This window comes from Diaphorina citri, unplaced genomic scaffold (genome assembly GCF_000475195.1).
Source record: "Diaphorina citri unplaced genomic scaffold, Diaci psyllid genome assembly version 1.1 scaffold1979, whole genome shotgun sequence".
In the NCBI taxonomy this organism is placed as follows: Eukaryota; Metazoa; Arthropoda; class Insecta; order Hemiptera; family Psyllidae; genus Diaphorina; species Diaphorina citri.
This window is the reverse complement of record NW_007379405.1, coordinates 29,676-44,584: the sequence shown is the minus strand read 5'-3', so window position 1 is coordinate 44,584 and position 14,909 is coordinate 29,676. Positions and strand designations below refer to the sequence as shown.

Genomic DNA, 14,909 nt, shown 5'->3' with positions numbered 1-14,909 from the left:
CTAACTAAGCTGGTAAAAAAAAAAAAAAAAAATCAATTCTGCAGCCCTTGTATTCTCGCTTCATTTAGGTACCTACCTACGTCAATATGATTCACATTAGATGATTTTAAAGAGTCTGAGTAATAGCAAGAAATGGGAATTTCGATATAAATCCAACCCAATTCCTACAATCGTTTAATCATTTCTCGAAATTACCTAGTAGATAGGTACATATCTAATCATTTCGATTTACCTAAATAAGTATTTACCTATCTATGTGTAGGCTTGATTAGATTAGGTGGCATTTAATTTAACTATCTTAATTTAAATGAGTAGGCGTTTACTCGTGAACTTTCAGTTAAAAAGAGATGACTGTATCTAATCACTGAGTACAAATACCTTGAGTATGCCTCTAATGAGTAGGTAGGTAGGTACGGACTATCTATCATTATTTATTTTAAAGTTAAATGAGTGAGTGTACCTACCTACTCTTAGGTTGTAGATAGGTGGGTATGTTTGTATTATACTTCCAGGTTCCAGCGTAAAACAGATGACTTCATCTAATGGAGCAGTTGCAAATGGGTAAAAATTATAAATAAATGAACGATTCCTATGTAAAAAGTTGGGAAAAATCCAAATCTGAGGTCAAAACTCCAAAATAATAACTGTAAAAGGTCGAAAATTCAATTTTTATTTTCCGTCAGTGATGTCAGACTTATGCGCAGAAACGTATGTGCACAAACATGAATTGCGCAGAAATGCATGCGCACAAACAGATTAATGTGTTGCCTGCGAGAGAGCTTTACTCGGGACATTTTATGTGACGTCATCGCCTACGAGAGCGTATGCCGTGACGTCAAAGTTTACGATTTACCGGTATTTTTTTAAATCAATTTATCTCGGGAAAAGTCGTAGAAGAAAAAGAAAAATTCCGTTGGTCCTCATTTTTCCTGCTCTATGACTTTGAAACATCACCCAAGTAAGCACGACTGATCTATTACCAAGTACAAATACCTTGAGTACCTACAAGTCAGACGCACTACCCTCCATGCTAACTAGCGAGCTAGGGATATTCAGCCAGCCTAATGGTTCGACCCACTAGGCTGGCTGAATAAGTCAGCTACTCAGTTTCGTTCCCACAACGATCACACCAGACACGCTATCACAGAGGTATGTGCATCTGTCAATTAGGAACCCTAATATGTTTGCTAATAAAATAACGTCTGTCTGTTTGTATTTGGTGTATGTTAGTAATTTGGTATTTGTTGGACTCTGCTAGTAATTTGGTATGTGTTGGGTCTGTGGTTGTAATTTGTATGGTGCTAGACTGGTGTTTGGAGCTAATTTGTTTCAATTTGCTCATTTACTGACAAATGGTGTGAACTGACAAATCTGTGACTGTTGGGGACACATGGAAGGTGACTGTTTTATTTTAGTGTCCAAATGACTATCTATGTCTGTCAAATAACCAGTGCAGTGGTGTGTGTATCCATGTATAATATTTTACGAGTATTAGCGAGTATTACTAATACTAATATTCTGTATTAGTAGGTACTTTCCAAGGTTTTGTGACGCTTCTTATTTTGCTTTGCTATGTTAACGGCTTCGGCATTTTTATTCGTCAGCCTTTTTCAATCAGCTCGGTCGTTCACTTCATCACCAGTTAGTCCCTTATGGCGCAGATCTTCATTCAGCATTCACACAGTTTAAATTTAAAAACTGATTTCTCCATTTAGTTTGCATTGGACCAGTGGTCACTTGGGCAGTTTCTCGAAAGGAAAATAAAAATATACATAAACTTTTACCCCCGTATGTATGAAATCTAAAGATAAACTTAAGTTTAACTTAAGTTGAAAATCTTGCCAAATTTCATGAAATCTAGCCAGTTATCTCAAGAAATGACATGAAATTGGCAACATTGTTCGTCTTAAGTTAAACTTAAGTTTATCTTTAGATTTCATACATACGGGGGTAAGTAATTTTTCTTGAACTACCTATAATATGTATAGTTTTACTCTCACAGACCATAGGTACCCCCTAACCTCAAGAAGTCTTAATTGATATAATTCCCTTCCTGCGAGACTTTTACTTTCCTTATCCTATAGGAAGGAAAGTAATGTAATCGGGTCAAATTTTCGATGGTCAGTTTTTAGTGCCAAAACACGTTTTGAGGGCCCTAGAGTCTAAATCCAAAGTTTCAGCCGTGTGTGTGTCTGTCTGTCTATCTGTAAACAAAATATCTCGAGAACGGTAAGAGCTAGAGACTTGAAATTTGATGTGTAGCTGTCAAATGTGACAAGGATGTGACACGAAACTTTTGGTTAAGACCGGTGCAACGCTTGGCGGCATTTTACCGCTTGTTGGCGGTTTTCGGTGTAATTTAACAATATCTCGGGAACGGTCTAAGCTAAAGACTTGAAATTTGGTATGTAGTTCACAAATATGACAAGGATGCAACAAAAACTTTGGTTAAAATAGGTGTCGCGGTTGGCGGTATTTTGACCGCTTTTTGGCGGGTTTCGACCGCTTTTTGGCGGTTTTCAGCTATACTGACTAAACGGAGAGAGATATTGTAAATGTTACAACAGAACACCCAAATAAGCACCATTCAATAGGATAAGGAAAGTCGTGAGATGTTTACACCAGATTTTTTGCTCTGTACGTGTCATTGAGGCCTCATCTTCATCTGAAAGAGGCTTTCTGTTACTACACCACTGGTTACATACCCATAGGCATGTCTATAGGCTACCTACATACTACATCTATAGGTCTTTACAAATGAGTATGTTTATATTTTTTGTTGTGACGGAGATGCTAATGCTAATTTTCACACGGTTGCAACAAATAGCATCGAAGGGCAAATAATATTTCACTGGTGAATTACCTACCCAATAACTAGTAATAATGACAATACTTAGGTATTAATATATTGTCTTAGTGGTCGAAAAAAGGACTGGAAAGTCTTTTGACTTCTTGAAAGTTTCGTGTTGCATCCTTGTCACATTTGTGGACTTCATACCAAATTTCAAGTCTCTAGCTCATACCGTTCCCGAGATATTATTTATTTACACCGAAAACCGCCAAAAAGCGGCAGAAATGCCGCCAAGCGTTGCACCGATCTTAACCAAAGTTCCGATTGTTAAATTACACCGAAAACCGCCAAAAAGCGGTAAAATGCCGCCAAGCGTTGCATCGGTCTTAACCAAAAGTTTCGTGTCGCATTCTCACATTTGACATCTACGTACCAAATTTCAAGTCTCTAGCTCTTACCGTTCTCGAGATATTTTGTTTACAGACAGACAGACAGACAGAAGGACAGACACACACACGGACCAATGGCTGAAACTTTGGATTTAGGCTCTAGGGACCTCAAAACATGTTATGGGTTATGGCACTAAAAACTGACCATCGAAAATTTGGCCCGATTACATTACTTTCCTTCCTATAGGATAAGGAAAGTAAAAAAGAGGTTTGATAGGGGAAAATGTAAAACTCCTGAGGTCTTATTGTCCCGAAATCGAATAGAGAAGGAAGACAGGACAGGAGAAAGCCAGCCGTTCCGAGAACGAACATTAACCGCTGAGGATAAAATCCGCCCTGGGCGGTAATCAAACCCGCGACCTAACGTTTTAGCGTTTACAAGAGGGCTACTCCTCGAGCTGACTAGACTAGAGCATACTAACCCGACTTTAGATAGAATGAATGAACCACACTGTAAAAACAACGTTAAAACCCCTTAAAAAAAAAAAAAAAAAAAAAAAAAAAATAGTAGCTCATCTCTCTCTTTCGCTCTCACACACTTAGACACCCTTTTTCTCTCTCCTTTCGCTAAGATTTGTACTTTTGACGCATCCACCAAAATATACTTACTTGGTTACATAGTATGAACAAACTGTGATAATATCAGTCTGTAATATCAGTATCAACTACCTATCTACATAATTATTAGCATGTTAGGATGTGAGTCATCTTTTTCATCAGATTTTTTTCTGCCATATCGGGTATATGAACCCACAACTTCCGGTCTGTGAGCAGTGGACAGAGGGGTCTGGTCTGTTGGTCTGAATACAGGGGGGATTGTGGTCGATAGACAATACAGGGTGGACCAATGATTTTTAATCTCTTATTTAGAAAAAGGAAGGAAAAGAGAAAAGGAGGGAAGAGGAGAGAGGGAAAAAGTAGCCGAAAGTTCTTAGATATAATCTATGTATACAGAACTCCTATTTGCTATCTTGTCCAGCGCCCCAGGGAACACTATCCCTGGATTTTCACGAAAGGGGCCTGGACCCTAGATTCCTAGAAAATGACGTCCATTTCATTTCGACGTAAAACTCCTATTTTATTATGCATTAGTAGCCGAATTCTTCTGTGGGGTATTTTAGACGTGGACTGAAAAAGAAGAAGGGAGAGAGAGAGAGAGAGAGAGAGAGAGAGAGAGAACGATAGGTACAGGGAGTCAAAGACGAAAGTCAATGTTTTTAGTGGATGACACAAACACCACTTTTTCTAAACAGAAAAAAATAGATACCTATCTATCAAAAGGTAGGTTAAGAGGTTTGACAGAGGGAACTGTAACTGCTAAGGTCTTATCGTCCCAAAGTCGAAGAGAGAAGGAAGACAGGATAGGAGAAAGCCCGTCGTTCCGAGAACAAACATTATCCCATCAGGATAAAATCCGCCCCGGGTGGGAATCAAACCCGTGGCCTATAGCGTTTACAAGGCAGACGCGCTACCAACCAAGCTAGGCTGGCCAGATAATCCTTGTGATGGGCAAAGCGCGTTTTCAACTCGCAAATTTAACTTTTAGGTAGTTTGGTAGTTTGTATTATGTAGTTCAATTTTTATCAAAATAATAAAAAAACCTTCTTCGCACATATCTATCACCGGTGAGATTTCGGCCCCCTTATGAAATCCCCATGGCCCCACAACAGATAGCAGCCCGATGGAAAAACAATCGAAAGTTGAGACCAGACTTCTATTAAAACCTACCTACAATTTTATTCAACTCAAACCCTTTTTGGTGAAGGGCAAAAAATCCTTCAAGTTCTTAGAGAGAGAAGGAAGACAGGATAGGAGAAAGCCAGCTGTTCCGAGAACGAACATTATCCCATCAGGATAAAATCCGCCCCGGGCGGGAATCAAACCCGTTGCATATAGCGCTTACAAGGCAGACGCGCTACCAACCAAGCTAGGCTGGCCAGAAAATCCTTGTGATGGGCAAAGCGCGTTTTCAACTCGCAAATTTAACTTTTAGGTAGTTTGGTAGTTTGTATTATGTATAGTTCAATTTTTATCAAAATAATAAAAAAAACCTTCTTCGCACATATCCATCACCGGTGAGATTTCGGCCCCCTTGTGAAATCTCCATGGCCCCACAACAGATAGCAGCCCGATGGAAAAACAATCGAAAGTTGAGACCAGACTTCTATTAAAACCTACAATTTTATTCAACTCAAACCCTTTTTGGTGAAGGGCAAAAAATCCTTCAAGTTCTTAGATATTTATAATCTATGTATACAGAACTCCTATTTGCTATCTTGTCCAGCGCCCCAGGGAACACTATCCCTGGATTTCCACGAAAGGGGCCTGGACCCTAGATTCCTAGAAAATGACGTCCATTTCATTTCGACGTAAAACTCCTATTTTATTATGCATTAAAAAAAAAAAAAACGTCAGCCATCCGTCAAGAAAAATTTTGACGGAAAATATTTAAAAACTCATAATACCTAGAATGTTGGCACACTTTAATAAATCTGTAATAAAAATCCACTATAGTAAAAATTCATAATTCTTCAGCAGACGTAAACACACGTCCAAAAACATTAAAAAAAAAAAAAACGTCAGCCATCCGTCAAGAAAAATTTTGACGGAAAATATTTAAAAACTCATAATACCTAGAATGTTGGCATAGTTTAATAAATCGGTAATAAAAATCCACTAGTAAAAATTCATAATTCTTCAGCAGACGTAAACGCACGTCCAAAATTTTTGTGTAAACTGTGAACTTATTCGTAAAACAAATGCAATACGTTTTACGGTTACGAATATTATCCGAAGAAATGTAGGTACATACTTCAAAAGAAAATGCACTTATGCATACATAGGTATAAGAGAACATAGTACCTAGGTACCTATTATGCACAGAGTATATCGAAATGCACATTGCACAATGCACATCTGTCAGATTTTACGTACTTTTTGCGAGTTATCTAACGTATTGTAAAAGTTAGGGTAAAAGAACACTCAAACAAGCATCATTCAATAGGATAAGGAAAGTCGTGTGATGTTCACACCAGATTTTTTCCGTTGTACCTATACAATCTGTTTGTCTCAGATTAATGTAAATGCAGTTTCTTTGTGTTCTTATACCACAACTTTGGTACTCACTGCAGCATTGTAGGATTTTTTCCAATATCTCAACAATCCTAACGTCCAATGTTTACGGTACCTACCATGCTGGCACCGGTCGTACTCACTGCAGCATTGTAGGATTTTTTCCAATATCTCAACAATCCTAACGTCCAATGTTTACGGTACCTACCATGCTGGCACCGGTCGCTATGCGCATTTACATGTCATAGCTACTCATCTTTCTCACGAGGCTGAGTGGGCCCCGCAACAGCCAGTCACGGGATCAATCATTTGGATGATACAAATTTCTTGACCCCGCCGGGAATCGAACCCGGGTCTCCCGTGTGCAAGGCGAGCGCAGTGACCACTAGATCCATGGGAGCTGACTAGATTAATGTATATCTAGGTATTCTAGGTTCCTATCCGATATAATACGAGTATAATATGTAGGTACCTACCTGCAGTCAAGGTACAAGATCATTTTGTACCTAGCTAAGTACCTAGCTTATACTTAATAGGTCTATCTCAATGATACTATAAAACGTTACGTAACTATTTAATGACTACAAATAATCATACATACTATATACCTAGGTATGTACAACTATAACTGTTCTATTTATTCATATAGATAAGTATTCTGTACTTAGGTACCTACATTGTTATATGTTATAGTCATCTGAGATTCTAGTTCGGACCCGATAGGTGGCGCCAGTTACCAGAAAAGTCCAGGGGACCAAGGTACAACGGGGGCCAAGGTACGACTAGACACCCTACAATCTCTTCTCACAAAGTACAATCGCTTATAGTATATTATCACTGTTAACACTAACTTTCACTTATTTGAACCTAGTAGTACGTAGTAAGAATTTAATGAATGAAATCAATAATCAATGGACATGTTAAATGAGCCGGAAAAATATTTTCCTTGCAAATTACAGGTACTACCCATTTTATTATACCGATCGCCTATCTACAAAGTAGTAGCTACTTAAAGTATTTTACCTAGGTACACCAACCTATGTACAAAGTAGGTACATATACTTGGGAACTTCGAGTACCTAATTAATTATGTAGTTAAAGTTACCCGATGTACCTTATCTACTGATTAATCTGTTTATAATAGCGTTACTTTGTGATAATTGGCCTGCGTAGGCAATTGAGGATCCCCTGTTCCTATCACTTCCTAGGTAGGTACATAACTACCGATTAGTATTGCAGTTACTGAGTTTTTGGATCCCCAACCGAGGGGATTCCGCTTCGAACCCCAGCAGCGGCAAATATTCCATACCTCGGCTGGGATTGAACCCACGCCCTCCTGTTTACCAGGCGAGCGCCTTGACCACTACACCACCGAGGTAGGTTACTATATACACCACCGAGGTAGGTTAATAGGTAGTTATACTTATCTACTGTACTTAGGTATTCCATACCTCGGCTGGGATTGAACCCACGCCCTCCTGTTTACCAGGCGAGCGCCTTGACCACTACACCACCGAGGTAGGTTAATAGGTAGTTATACTTATCTACTGTACTTACTTATATAGCTCTGTCATTTCTGCCATAGGTAGGAACATAAAATATAGAAGTGACTACATAAAGATGGATAATTATAGGTAAAGGGACGTAATTAGGGCGGGCGGGGTGTCCGGGCATTCCCTCTGGCTTTTTAGTCCGTCCTCCTTTATTATTACTAATAATAAAAGGTATAGTGGACGGACTATTGTATTCGCTTCGGTGTCTGTCTGTCTGTCAGTCAGTCAGTCAGTCATTACTAATAATAAAAGGTATAGTGGACGGACTATTGTATTCGCTTCGGTGTCTGTCTGTCTGTCAGTCAGTCAGTCAGTCAGTCCGTCAGTCAGTCTGTCTGTCCCCATAGAAGGACTTATCCAAACCTGGTCGACCTATATATCAAATTAAAGGTCTTTTTACCAGGATCACTAAAAAGGTGGTGCAAATTTTGTCCAGAAAACCATAAAGTCAAAAAACCAAAAAAACTGGTTTTTGCGGGATTTTTTTCACATTTTCTCACACAAATGAGCTCTGATCTTGAAATTTGTCGCGACGATATATGAACTCAAAGCGAGAAGGTTCTAGATAACACTTCAGTCGTTAATTTAAGACCGATTTTAACGTCAACTATGTTAAGCTACGCCGAGCAAGGCCAATAAATGGATGGGTGACTTGAACATTACCTATATATCAAATTAAAGGTCTTTTTACCAGGATCACTAAAAAGGTGGTGCAAATTTTGTCCAGAAAACCATAAAGCCAAAAAACCAAAAAAACTAGTTTTTGGGGGATTTTTTTCACATTTTCTCACACAAATGAGCTCTGATCTTGAAATTTGTCGCGACGACCTATGAACTCAAAGCGAGAAGGTTCTAGATAACACTTCAGTCGTTAATTTAAGACCGATTTTAGCGTCATCTATGCAAAAAATCAAATCAAGAATAATAATAAACTGAATATTAAACAAATTAGGTAGGTACATAGGTACTGATTTTCTCTAATCACTACGGGCTGAAAAATTCCCGGAGGGACGGACCCTGCTTGTTTTGTTCCTTTACTGTGAGCCGGACTCCGAATATTTGGAGCATCCTCATAAGTCGCTGTTTAGATTCTTGCCCCCCCCTCCTCACTCACGTTCTGAATTCGAGCCTGGGAAGGTAATACTTCTATATTTAGTAGATGGGAAGTAGGAATATCTGAAGAAGAAGGGGGAAATAATTCCAATCTAATTGCCTATCTATTTATCTGATGTAGGTAGGTGGGTATAAAAAATGTAGGTTGGTCCGAACCTACCTCAACAAAATAATTAATGTGCAATCTCCCACGGAAAATAAGAAACAAAAAAAAAGATATATGTACCTACTTCCAGTTAGATACCTATATGTATTATTACCAATAAATTAATATTTGCATTTACTCCAAGATCATCCTCCAAGACTACGCAGAATGAGTCCAATTAGGATATAATTATACCTACCTACGTATTTTATGAAGAACTGACTTTAGAGTAAAAAATCTGGTGTTAGCATCACACCTTTCCTTATCCTATTGAATGATGCTTATTTAGGTGTTCTTCTCTTGTAACTTTTACAAAATCTCTAACCGTTTAGTCAGTATAGCTGAAAACCGCCAAAAAGTGGTCGAAAAACGCCAAAAAGCGGCCAAATTGCCGCCATCTGCAGCACCTGTCCTAACCAAAAGTTTCCTGATGTAGGTAGGTGGGTATAAAAAATGTAGGTTGGTCCGAACCTACCTCAACAAAATAATTAATGTGCAATCTCCCACGGAAAATAGAAGCAGAAAAAAAGATAATTATATGTACCTACTTCCAGTTAGATACCTGATACCTATATTATTACCTATAAATATTTGCATTTACTCCAAGATCATCCTTCAAGCCTACGCAGAATGAGTCCAATTAGGATAAAATTATACCTACCTACGTATTAAAAAGAAGAAGAAGAAAACAAAGAAGAAGAAGAAGAAAGAAGAAAAAGAAGAAGAAAGAAGAAGAAGAAAAAGAAGAAGAAAGAAGAAGAAAAAGAAGAAGAAAGAAGAAGAAGAAGAAAAAAAAGAAGAAGAAAGAAGAAGAAGAAAAAAAGAAGAAGAAAAAAGAAGAAAAAGGAAGAGGAAAAGGCTCAAGACTTGGATAAACACTAATTGAAGATGTTCTTACTTCTTATCCACGCCTTTTATGAATAAGTACCTGACTTTAGAGTAAAACAAGAGATTTGATAGGGGAAAAAAACTGCTTAGGTCTTATTGTCCCGAAATCGAATAGAGAAGGAAGACAGGACAGGAGAAAGCCAGCCGTTCCGAGAACGAACATCAGTAACCGCTCAGGATAAAATCCGCCCTGGGCGGTAATCAAACCCGCGACCTAACGTTTTAGCGTTTACAAGAGCGCTACTCCTCGAGCTGACTAGACTAGAGCATACTAACCCGACTTTAGATAGAAAGAATAAACCACACTGTAAAAACAACGCGTTTATCAATAAATTAGACTTTAATGAATGGAACACTCTGTATAACGACGTATTGATAGTAAATTGAACCTAGGTAAAACAAATGCAATACGTTTTACGGTTACGAATATTATCCGAAGAAATGTAGGTACATACTTCAAAAGAAAATGCACTTATGCATAGGTATAAGAGAACATAGTACCTACCTATTATGCACAGAGTATAAAGAAATGCACATTGCACATCTGTCGGATTTTACGTACTTTTTGCGAGTTATCTAACCCATTAGCCGTTTGGCCGAAGTTTGGATTTCAAGGTTCTTTCGGTTTTGTTGCTTTATTCAATTTGCCAAAGTAAGCATTAGTTTTCATTTCAACTTTCTTCTTTTCTGAGAGTTACCTAACCCATTCTCTCAAAGTTCGGATTTCAACGGTCTTTTGGTTTTGTTGGCAACTCTTCTCATTTGTGCCAAAGTTGGCTCCAGTGTCTGGAGTCACCAAATGTTAGCTCCAAATTAACTTCAGACGTGTCTTATCCAGACCATCGGTGGGTTTTCTTTCGATGTTCAGCGTCAAATTGTCAATGTTTTCACCATATTGTTGGTTGAGTGCTTTGATGATTTTGAAAGGATCGTCATTGCCTGGTACTTTGTATCGATGGCGAGGCTGACGGACTGTTATCTTGTCATCTTCAGTGTCTTCATACGGAGATCCATCACTGAATCCTTCTTCGCTAGTAGCTTCTTCTTTTTCCCGGCGTTTCTTGTTAGTTTTGCGAGAAGATTTTTTCTTTTCCTTTGATGGTTTGTTCTTCTTATCCATCTCTAGAGGTTGGTAAGGGCCATCATCTGTGTCTTCATACTGAGATCCATAACTGAATTCTTCTTCACTAATAGCTTCTTCTTTTTCCCGGCATTTCTTGTTAGTTTTGCGAGAATATGTTTTCTTTTCCTTTGATGGTTTGTAGGTTTTGTTCTTCGTATCCATCTCGGGAGATTGGTAAGGGCCATCACCTGTGTCTTCATACTGAGATCCATCACTGAATTTTTCTTCGCTAATAGCTTCTTCTTTTTCCCGGCGTTTCTTGTTAGTTTTGCGAGAAGATTTTTTCTTTTCCTTTGATGGTTTGTAGGTTTTGTTCTTCGAATCCATCTCGGGAGGTTGGTAAGGGCCATCATCTGTGTCTTCATACTGAGATCCTACACTGAATTTTTCTTCGCTAATAGCTTCTTCTTTTTCCCGGCGTTTCTTGTTAGTTTTGCGAGAAGATTTTTTCTTTTCCTTTGATGGTTTGTAGGTTTTGTTCTTCATATCCATCTCGGAAGGTTGGTAAGGGCCATCACCTGTGTCTTCATACTGAGATCCATCACTGAATTTTTCTTCGCTAATAGCTTCTTCTTTTTCCCGGCGTTTCTTGTTAGTTTTGCGAGAAGATTTTTTCTTTTCCTTTGATGGTTTGTAGGTTTTGTTCTTCGAATCCATCTCGGGAGATTGGTAAGGGCCATCACCTATGTCTTCATACTGAGATCCGTCACTGAATCCTTCTTCGCTAATAGCTTCTTCTTTTTCCCGCCGTTTCTTGTTAGTTTTGCGAGAAGATTTTTTCTTTTCCTTTGATGGATTGTAGGTTTTGTTCTTCGTGTCCATCTCGGGAGGTTGGAAACGGCCATCATCTGTTGAAAGGTTGAGAAAGGTGTCGTTAGTCAAATGGTCAGTAGGGTCAATGTTAATTTCTATCACAATTAAAACTATCAAGAGAGTAGTAATGATATTGTTACGTGTACGTGGGCGTAAATGGGTTCGTTAAAGATTAGGATTAGTGAAAACACTCGCGAATTCGTTTATTATAACTAGAAAACTAGAGTACAATAAGTTTATTGAGTTCACAAAAAGGATTAGTGAAAACACTCGCGAATTCGTTTATTATAACTAGAAAACTAGAGTACAATAAGTTTATTGAGTTCACAAAAAGACAGTACCTACACAGTCACTAAATACAATCGCTATTGCAAGGTAGGGTGCCTGGTTGTACCTTGGCCCCCAAAATCACTTTTTGATTTTTTTTTTAATTTTTTTAAATACAATCGCTATTGCAAGGTACAATCTCTTCTCACAAAGTACAATCGCTTATATATCACTGTTAACACTAACTTTCACTTAGAATGGAAAAGCAGAATTTTGAATTTGGACGAATCATATCGAAATATGGAATTGTAAATACTTTTCCATACTTTGGTGATTTAGGGCAGAGAGCTTTTTTCAATGCTTCGATAGAGGGGCTGAGGGAACTGTAGAGCGGAGAGAGGAGGACAGGATCATCTTATCGTCCCGAAATCAGAGAGAGAAGGGGAATAGATTCCCATCGTGTTCCGAGAACGAGCCTTATCTGTTGAGGACGAGGCTCGCCCCGGGCGGGAATCTGCGACCTACCGCTTACAAGTCAGGCGAGCTACTCTTCAAGCTAACTAGGCTGGCTCAAAGAGACTTTAGCTCTATTTTTTTAAACAAATAAAAAATTCATTTTATTTGTTTTTTCTATTCACTTTATTTGTGTCATAAAAAAAGAGCTTACAACTAAATAGTCCGCAAGAGTGCGCTAGCAAGTAAATATAAGCAAGTAAACTCAAAATGATTAAAGGATTATCTAACAATTAGATGAAAGTGTCACAATGAAATTAATTGATTTTTATCTCACACAAGTGTTGACACGGCTCTTCAAGTTTCAAGATTTCAAAGCGGTACTAACACTTCGATTTCGCACTAGTAAACTCACTGACTATCACTGTACTAATCGCTTGACTATCGCTTACTATCACGGGTTTATCGCTCGCACAGACCCAACACAGAACTGACTGACAGGTGGGTACCTTCCCTCAATTTATAGCTTCCCGAGAGAGTGAGGAAGCACCTGGATTGTGCTAGAGAATTCCTCCTAAATTCCAGACAATCCTACGTCATTAATTCGTTTCTAAAACGGACTATAAAATTCGTCAATTTCGTGATACCTGTTTACCTATAAGTACCTATAGTTTATTTAGTTCTCCTTCTCGAACCATTACCCACTCCCCGCTCTATCCTAGTACAGGGGTTATCAACTTGTGGCCCGAGAAGTATCTTTCTACATAATGGAAGTTTGAAGCCTCTAGACGCGTTTTGTAACAATACCATTACCAAACTACTCTTTAAAACCTGTGGTAGAGAACTGCCATTTTTTTTTTTTTTTTTTTTTTTTGACAGGATAGGAAAAAGCTAGCTCTGTTCCGAGAAGGAGTGTTCAATGTTCGCCTCCAGGTGGGGATTGAACCCGCGACCTTGCGCTTACAAGACAGGCACGTTGCCCTCCTAATAGCTATAAATTTAGGCCGGGCAAGGTAGATTTTTAAGGCTTTAAGGCGAGCGCAGTGACCACTATGCCATGGGAGCTGACAACGAAGCAATAATATAAACACAAAACGAAGAACGTAAAAATATTTTGGGTGTTTTTTTTTTTTTTTTTTTTTTTTTTTTTTTTTTTTTTTTTTTTTTCTCTCTGAATGTCCTGTAGGTAGGTAATGTAATTTAAATGAGTGTTCGCACTACACACAACACCATTTTTTTCTGAACGACAAGTGGGAACGGGCCTTTAGTGCCATTCTGATGTGGTGCTTTCTACTCTCTTCAATATTTTCGCTCTGTATAAACCTTTGTTTCTTAAGGGATAAACCTTTGTTTCTTATATTTTCCAAATATAAAAGACCTTGTTTATACTGCTAGGGTACCTAAAGGGACTGCACTCCTATTCCGGCAGGATAAACAAGGCATATTCTACAATTCTACATATTACCTCTTGAACCTGGTTCGTCTTCACTTGAACTCGAGCTATCGTTCACCGAGTTCGCCAAATGATCTAAATAGTACGAGTAAATTCCAGAAAGAAAAGGATTCGTCCGGTCACTATTACCATCATCCCTGCATTTTCTGGCGTATCTGCTGTTGCTGTAGGGTCTCTGGGGTGACTGATTTCCAGTGTCGTCCTTGGCAAGTTGGGACCGAATGGCGTTTAGGCAACATGGATGCCGCCTATCACTCAGGCATAGGCAGCTTCCAGTGTTGTCCCTGCCAAGTTGGGAACGAATGGCGTATAGACAACAAGGAGGCCGCTTATCACTGAGTCGTAGGCAGAAGCTGCAGTGGCATTCTTCACTCTTAGACAGGACCCCTGCCTCGGCGTAGGTATCTGGACAGACAACTGAAAATCCAAATCACACGGACTTATAGGGATTGGTTTGTAAATTCGTATAAGCTTAACCCATCCGTCCTTTTTTTAAGACACTTACGAGAATCACCATAACTTAGTGACAATTTTATTTTTTTCATATAAAAGTTGGTACTAATGAAAGATAACAAGATTATCTATCAGCTGAATTTATCAAAACAAACAATAACTTTCATTTTCATTTAGTTCAACTTTTTGATTCGTGAAGTCAACATGTCGTCGAGAAATAATTGGAGCACGCCTCGAGGGTAATTTTCTTGAACATTTTTTTTTTTTCGACAACTCGCCAAGACAGCACACGAACTGGTCACAACGCCACAGCGGCAACTATCACACCCACACATA

At 38.7% G+C, this 14,909-nt stretch overlaps 1 protein-coding gene across 1 annotated transcript; it reads right to left on the bottom strand.

The window, feature by feature from the left end:
- Positions 1–10,455: 10,455 nt before the first annotated feature.
- On the bottom strand, positions 10,456–14,539 carry LOC103517824 (DNA ligase 1-like). Its single transcript, XM_008482872.2, has 2 exons — positions 14,133–14,539; positions 10,456–11,982 (listed from the first exon to the last, which is right to left on the bottom strand). Exon 2 carries the CDS (start codon positions 11,954–11,956, stop codon positions 10,814–10,816), a length of 1,143 nt encoding a protein of 380 aa, XP_008481094.1. The 5' UTR covers positions 11,957–11,982; positions 14,133–14,539; the 3' UTR covers positions 10,456–10,813.
- Positions 14,540–14,909: the final 370 nt, after the last annotated feature.